The sequence below is a fragment of the Xiphophorus couchianus genome, chromosome 6 (genome assembly GCF_001444195.1).
Source record: "Xiphophorus couchianus chromosome 6, X_couchianus-1.0, whole genome shotgun sequence".
Taxonomy (NCBI): domain Eukaryota; kingdom Metazoa; phylum Chordata; class Actinopteri; order Cyprinodontiformes; family Poeciliidae; genus Xiphophorus; species Xiphophorus couchianus.
Window position 1 is genome coordinate 7,777,629 of NC_040233.1, and position 7,849 is coordinate 7,785,477.

The 7,849-nt window shown below is 41.2% G+C and overlaps 1 protein-coding gene across 2 annotated transcripts; it reads left to right on the top strand.

Moving 5' to 3' along the window:
- Positions 1-814: 814 nt before the first annotated feature.
- On the top strand, positions 815-7,714 carry nop9 (NOP9 nucleolar protein). 2 transcript variants are annotated; one of them, XM_028021695.1, is made up of 12 exons: positions 815-908; positions 1,373-1,646; positions 2,581-2,817; positions 3,063-3,263; positions 4,613-4,720; positions 5,530-5,671; positions 5,752-5,944; positions 6,027-6,167; positions 6,245-6,364; positions 7,056-7,268; positions 7,354-7,459; positions 7,547-7,714. In XM_028021695.1, exons 2-12 carry the CDS (start codon positions 1,409-1,411, stop codon positions 7,699-7,701), a joined length of 1,854 nt encoding a protein of 617 aa, XP_027877496.1. In that variant the 5' UTR covers positions 815-908; positions 1,373-1,408; the 3' UTR covers positions 7,702-7,714. The 2 variants fall into 2 exon arrangements, with proteins under 2 accessions (XP_027877496.1, XP_027877495.1); XM_028021694.1 differs by lacking the exon at positions 815-908 and adding an exon at positions 975-1,207.
- Positions 7,715-7,849: the final 135 nt, after the last annotated feature.

A 7,849-nucleotide genomic window follows, 5' to 3' on the forward strand; every position in this document is an offset into this window, starting at 1 on the left:
TCTGCTGCTAATGAAAGTGCAAGCTGTTTGATATCAAAAGCATGATGCGATCACATGCGGGGTTAAAAGCTGAGCCTGTGCTCTTTCTTTTTCTTCCTCTGCTTTTTTTTTATCTTGACATAGTGCGTGATTGGTCGGTTGACTGACTGAATCACTTACATTTGCATTCATGTTCACGTCTCATTTTCCTGTCTTGTCAGGACAGGATGAAGAGGAGTCACTGGTTAAGAGGGAACAATAGACCAGAAGAGTTCTACACTGCCCCCTGGTGGTGTCAACTTGAAGCAAAGTGTGACTGTACTTTCCTAAAATAATTATTTTCTTGCACAACTTTCTTTTACAAAAATCACAGCATTTGACTCTCAGCTCAGCTTCTTTGAAATTAAAAGGAAAAAAATCCACTAACTTGTCTTAAAATCCTCATAAGATTCTTTCAACATGTTTTTAAAAGCCTCTGACCTTTCTGACTCTCACTTTTTTTTTTTTTTTTTTTTTTTTGCTGAGGCTGTTGTTTTTGAGCTCGTATCTCTGAATTTGAAGCAAATTACCAGGCGGGATTTAATAAATAAGTCACATAACCAGATGGGAATCTTGAGCGCAACATCATATCCTAAAAATACATATGTTAGCATAGAAAGAGTTGACATTAGAACAGAAAAAGAAAGAAATACATTTTATCATTTAACTGTTTAGGAAAGTTCCTAAATAATATTTTTTGGGCACGAATAAGTGATTAAAAATGACATAGATGGAAAATAATGGCTTTTTATATCATTGTTCAGCTTCTTATTTACTATCATCCCTCCAGTCCTGTAGGTGGCGGTATTGCAGCTCTAGGCCACTTTTCAGGCGCACAAACAGGAACTTTACAGAAGAAGAGGAAGAAGGACGCTTCACAGGTCTCACACGTGAGTTGTCATTTTGCACTTTTTCTTCAAATAAAACGTTTATTTTGTAGAAAAAAAAATATTATTCTTTTCTCTGACAGAAATCTCGCTGTCGCTCTTTTTCGGTTTTGTTGCAGCGGGCTAGCAAGAACGGGTCAACGTGCTGTTTGTTTTTTAGCCGTACTCCATGTCTTTTTATGGAAATTTAATCAGTTTTATAAGAAACTCGAAATAAATTGCTAGTTCAGAGGAAGCATTGATATTTTTTTGTCGACGATAAATTCGGCATGGATTGAGTAAAAGCAGAAAATGCACTGATGGTGGGTTTTTATAGTAGCTAAAATCACCTTTACTTCCAAAGTTAAGGCTTCTTCCAGCTATAAAGCCTAATCTTTGCCTCATATTTATGAGAACTTATCCCAGTTTAAACGTTGAAAAGATATTGAATAAAGTGAGCTAATGCTTCTTTATCTCATTTCAACCAGAGAACCGGACTTTTGCCGTGTGTTGAGATCCCTAACATGCTGGCTAAAGACGGAGAAAAGCTGCAGAAAGGAGGAGTGAGGAAGAGGAGGCGCCCTGCTGAAGATGGAGGAAGAGCAGAATGGAAGAAGAAAAAAAACAGAGGTGAAGAAGAAAAACCAGGACAAAAGCCTCGGGGAGACGGTGGCAGGAAGCGACTGGATGCTCTGAGTGTTGGCTACTTCCGCCGAGTTGGGGAACGACTGAGTGAAGGCTTTGAAGAAGATGAGGAGAGAGGTGAGATGGATTTGGTTCTCGTCGGGGAAACTGAAAATAAAAAGTTAGAATTGCATCTGGAGATCAGATACTGTGACTTTTTCTGTGTAACATAACATGAGTTCATACGGAGAAAACATTTCTATTTCTTTGTCCTTCACACACCTGCTGGGCAACTTTATTTTTCCTCAGCTAAGCTACAGCGGTTAGGATTTAGGTTTTATTTCTTACCTCATGAACATTGGACATATTCAACACAAGTCCCCGAGGATCTAAGATGCTTTCTTAGGTGTTTTCCCTCCTCTTTTTAAGAAATTAAATCCAGAAAGAGATGAGGACAACAGTAGGAAAACTGAGGCCTAACGCTGACACATGATTGGCTCAGAATTTGTTTGTTGTCCATGTAGGTTGTACATTTATATGGACCTACATTGGGGCAATAAAGTTTGTTAAAAAAAAAATCAAACTGAAAAAAAGTTTTGAAACTAAAAAAAAAAAGAGATAAATAATATATATGTATATGTTTTTAACTTTGATACTGAAAGATAATTAAAACTGAAAATAAAGATTTGAATCTGAAAAATCATTTTGAAAATTTTTTTTCAGTTTCAAATCTTTATTTTCTCCTTAAATTTTGTTTTTCAGTTTTAAATTGAAAAAAAGTTTTAAAAAAAGAAAATGTCAGTTTATATCTTTTGAACAAGCTTTATGGCACCAGTTTAGTTCCATACATTTATGTGTTGGGTTAAATGTGGAAAAAGTTATGTTTTTTTTTTTCTCACCCTAATAAAAAATGGAATTTACCTGGTTTAGAGCCAGTGTATCCATTAAGTATAATTTGCATGTATAAAATAAGCTTATTTGGGGTAAGGCACCAAACTGATCATTCCTCGTGTGAATTCTCAGTGGCATTGCTGTGCGTTTCAAGTAAATATGTTTGCAATACATTGGACAGAGATGTTTGTGGGGAACGTCCTCGCTGAGGTGAAAGGCAAAGCCGGCCTGGTGGCCACCGACCGGACGGGAAGCATCACTCTGCAGCGGCTGCTCCCGCTGTCCAGCCCGGACCAGGTGGGGGAAGTCCTGGCCGAACTGGGCGGAGAGTCAGGGGCGGGGTTTAAGGAGGTCTCATGCGACCGCTGTGGAGGCCACGTCGTAGAGAGCGCGCTCAGACAGATGTCCAGGTGGGAGGGTAAGTGTGAAATAAGCGATTACTTGCTTTTGTTTTTTTTTTTAAATTGTTCCGAATTGTATGAAGACTTTAATTGTCACCATTGCAACCAAAAACATAGTAGGATCTAAGTCAGAAATGTGGCGATGTATAGGTTAAAATTTAGTTCATGTGTGAGGATAAAAATGTTGTATTTCTTTTTCCACTAATAAAAGACCTTAAAGACATAAATGACTATGTTTACATGTCCTGATTGTCTGTTGTAGAGTTCTCACAGAAGGATCCGTCCAAAGAAGAAGAAGAGGAAAGCGCCGGGATGCTGGAGAGCCAGGTGTTGTCTTTAAGTCAGGTGGTGAAAGACAACGGCTCAGAATTCATCGGACACGTTCACGGCTCGCACGTGGTCCGCACACTTTTACACGTGCTGGCAGGCTGCGTCGGACCTCCTCGCACCGAATCCCAGCCAGGTGAACACACAGAGGCACTTTGACGTGTTTTAGTGAGAGGTGGACGTGGCCGATTCTTAATCTTTTGATATATATATATTTTTTTGTCTTGGTAAAACGGACTTTCCCTGATTCCAGGTGTCTTTTTAAAAAGCTGTAGTGTAATTATATATAGCAATATAATTAAGGTTTTTCCACCCTTTAAGTTTCTGAGCAGTCATTTATTATTTCTGTCATCGACAGCACCACTGTTGCAGAGCATTTAAAGCATTTCAAAACTAATACAAAATGATAATAAATATGAGGCATTCAACTAAATTAGTCTTTTTGAATTGAAGATTATTGATTACTGCTGAATTTAAATTCTTCCCTGACTTCATTACTGAAGTGAAAATAGTCAACTTCAAGTCATCTTTGCTTCATAGTAGCATCTACACTGAAGAGTGCAGTTGTCGGTGTGACCTGGTAATGATATTCTGCTAATGTAACTGTAAAAAACCACACACACAATTTTGCAATTGCGGTGTTTCAATTAAAATCACAAGTGAATAAATTAGTTTTATTTATTTTTTTCTTCAAAGTGTAACAACATATATTTAATATTGCTAAAAGTCTGCTTATCGGCCATTGGCTCATATTTTCATATGGGCGAATCCTTAGTTGACCATGTTGGTGTGTTGCTGAACAGTGACACCTGCTGGATTTTAAAAATCAGCAGGCAGCCTGGACGAAGAAGTTCCAATTCAGTGTGGACAAAGTGAACTGTAAAAGCCCAAGGACATTTTTAAAATAAGCGTCACAAAATACCGCATGTTGTTTATGCAGACTGTGACTTTGCTGAGTGAATTAAATCAAATCACTCCCATCTTTGCAGGCAGTAATTGGACGTTCAAAGTAGGGCTTTAATTCCATTTAATTCCCCTGTTCTCCAGGTACCCTCTAGTTATAAGCTCCTCCGTTCCTCGCACGAGTTACACCGGGCCAATTATCCGACCAGAAGTTTTTCTCCACAGAGTGCCCGTTCATGCCCAGACTAACAAATAACGTCTCCTCTCCGCTGGTTTGATTCCTGCCAAACATAACGATGTCCCTGGGTTATGGACGTCATTCACAGCAACTAAATCTGTATAACGTGTGTGTGTGTTCCGATTGAAGTAGCGAGGGAGTTTTGATGCAAATTGCAGCAATTGCTTGCTATTTTGTTTTTTCTGAGAGAGAGAAAGAGAGAGCTGGCCACATTTTTTTTTTTGCATTCCTGTTTGAGAAACGAAATAAAGCTTTTGATTCCTTTTCAGTATATGTGATGGAGGCTGAGTCAGGACGTCTGACTTCACGTCTGTGTCTCTCGTTTATGTTCTGGTTCCAATTAGGTGTAAAAGAGCACAGGGCGGCCCCCCAGCTGACCGACTTTGAGATTCCCACCTCGTTCTGGTACGAGCTGAAGAGCCTCACCGAGACCTTGATGGAAAATATTAATTGTAAGCTGCCTTTCATCACACCATCTCTGTACTCGCCTCTTTTTTTTTCTTTTCTTTTTCCTTTCCGTGGATTATAGCTGACGCAATTCCTTCTTTGTACTCCCATCACAAAGAGAACATTTTAGCACAGAGGACTGGAAAATCTCATATCGACTATAAAACGTGTGTTTTTATTTTTAAAACAGTAAAATGAACGGTTTGCGCTGGCATAAAGAAGCCGATGTTGCCGTGGGAAAGGAAATATTAATCAGATTCAAAAGAAGTGATGAAACCATTTGCTGACGTTTAATCCTGTGGTTTTCACTCCGCTCTCTGTTGAGATCTGAAAACAGCAGAGCCAAAGTATAAATACTAAATGAATGAATTTACAGTGTTTTATATTGACACAACCATTTCATTTCAGTAGTAAAAAGACAGATTGTAGTCAATAAACCTCTTTGCTAATGCTCTTGCAGAGATTTAAGCTTTAACCCTTACTGTGTGAAGAAACTATTTTATAAAGTACAGCTGGTGTGTTTACCTCAACTCTTCTTCTATTTCTTTTAAACGACTGTTTAAAATAGCCAGCAGCAGATTTCATGCCTTCCCATTAGTCTCCAGTCGGTGGCAGTAAAGCCTCTGCAAGTACTAATAAGAAATGTCAGGGCACAAAGAAGCTGTCTTCTACTTGAATATTACGCGTACGGATTGTTTTACTTACAGTTCATTCAAGTCTTCCTACTCTTTTGTCACATCACAAACACAAACTAGCTTGTACGTATTCTGTTGGGATTCCATTGTAGTTGTTTTTCCATCTGTTTGTCCTTCAGTGAGCGTTACAGATGGAGCTGCCAGTGCCGTGTTCCAGACCATGCTGACCGTGTGTCACAGAAAACGACCCAAACTGTGCAAACAGCTCCTGAAGCGCACCATGGAGTACCTGAGCAGCCGCAGCTCGGCCCCCGGAGTCAGGTTAGAGGTGTTTTTTTTTCTGTAAGGGTTATTGTAACAGGGTTATAACGTTGGACACCATTTTAACTCGTCTCCTACAGTCCGCTGCTGGTCTTCCTGAAGGACCAGGCCTCCAGTCGCCTCATAGAGACGATCATCCAGCTGTCCCACAAATCTCTTCTCCGTGACCTTTACAAAGGCCACTTCAAGGGCAGTCTGGTTGACCTCGCCCTCCATCCTATCGCCAACTTCCCCGTCCAGAGATTGACAGCCGCCTCGGCCGAACATAAACTGGTAAGTGGTGGTGGTGTTGTTGTTGTTGTTGTGGAGCTACGGGGCTGAAGAGTTCGCCGCTTGACGGCTTTCCCGTCCTCAGTTCCCGAAGCTGTTCGACGAGCTGGTCCAGGGCGTGGAGGCCGTCTTGGCCGCGGGTCACATGGGCGTGATCGTCCAGCTGGCGGAAAGCTGCGCAGAAAGCGGCGAGAAGCAGGACGACATGATGCGGTGCCTACTGAACGTGAGCCTCCCAAAAGGTTTTGTCCTGCTACAAATACGAAGGAGTTCCTCCGTCATGCCAGCTCTGTTTCCCTTCAGTCTTTCCACTGCGCCGAGCCCGGCTCTCGGCACGTCTGCTGCCTGCCGCTCTTTATGTCCTTGCTCACTTATGAGGTGTATTACCAGACTGATGCAACAGAGGGCAGCACACAGAAAGAGGTAAACCGCAAACTCTTTACGTTACTGGGTTGTTTTTTTTATTAGTTTCCTGTCTTTAAATACTTAAAGAATCTCTATTTCATTTTTACATTTCAGCACTATTTATTAAAAGTTGTTGAGTTGAAGTTGACAAGTTCAGTTAAAGTTGCGTTAAAAAAAGCCAATATATTTTGTTTTAGTGAGATTTGTAATACATTTAATATTAAACTAACTAATATTACGTGCAGTTGTTGAGTTACATCGTATTCACAACGAAATAGATTTGTGTCATCTGTAAGCAATGTAAAATTGTGGCAGTTTAAAAAAATACAAAGAAAGAAAATATGCAGAAAAGAAAAACACATTGATGCCAGTAACAAACCTTGGGGAACTCCATATAAAATTCTTAGTAACTGAAAACCTGTGCTGTTGTTTTTTTTAACAGACTCAAGTCTATTTTCCCCCAATAAATTTAACCAGGACACTCCACGCCCGCATTGTTGTTTCTTTGTTGTGAACATGATAAAAATGAAAATATTAAGTTGAAGAAGACTCTTTTTGCTTTTTTTCCCTCCAAGATCTTCATCCCGTTTTATACATTGGTGTTGTTTCAGTAACTTCCACTTTCTGAGGAAGTTCAGGTGACACATCTCATCTCGCGTGTTTTCCCCCCCTGGCGCCGCATCAGATTGTTTCAATTGTGGTATTTCAGGTTCCGCTGACTTCCATCTGCTACCACGGTTCCCGGCTGGTCCAAGCGCTGGCCAGGTTTAAGGAGCGCTCTCACCTCCTCAGCAGCCTGCGCACCCTGAGCCCCGCCGACCTCCTCACCATGGCCTCCGACCCCTCCGGCAGCCACGTCCTGCAGGCCCTCATCACCACATCCAGTGACAAAGGCAGGGGCAAGATCCTCAAGAGACTGGAGGTACAACATGTTCGCTGGATTTAGTGTTGGGTTAACCCAACACTAAAGTTCAGAAATGCAAGTTAAACGCCGTTTCTCCTCTCAGGGCCAGTACGTGCAGATGGCCTGCTCCAGGCTCGGAAGCCGAGTCCTGGAAGCCGCGTGGAACAGCGCTGCGGTCAGCCAGAGGCAAAGCATCGCGCAGGAGCTTGGTAACGTTGACGGTTTCTTTAGCGCTTTCAGTTTTATTTAATATTTTTGTTCACTTCTTCACTTTCTTCCCCGTCCTTCTCTTCCAGTTCCCAGCGAAAGTAAGCTGAGGTCCGATCAGTTCGCTCGTCACGTTTGGGCGAAGTTCGGCCTCTCCCACTTTGTCCACAGGAGAGCCCACTGGCAGGAAATCCAGACGGGAGAGTCCAAGAAACGAAAACTTTTCAGCGACCTTCTGGAATAAAAAGTCAAAATTAGTAAAATTGTTTAGTGTTTATTTGCTTGATAATAAATATGTATAATGTTACTTCTGACTCGTTTGCTGATTTTAAATTATTAATATACAATTCGATGCTAGTAGAGATGTAGCCTGTAGGTGGCACCAGAGGTGC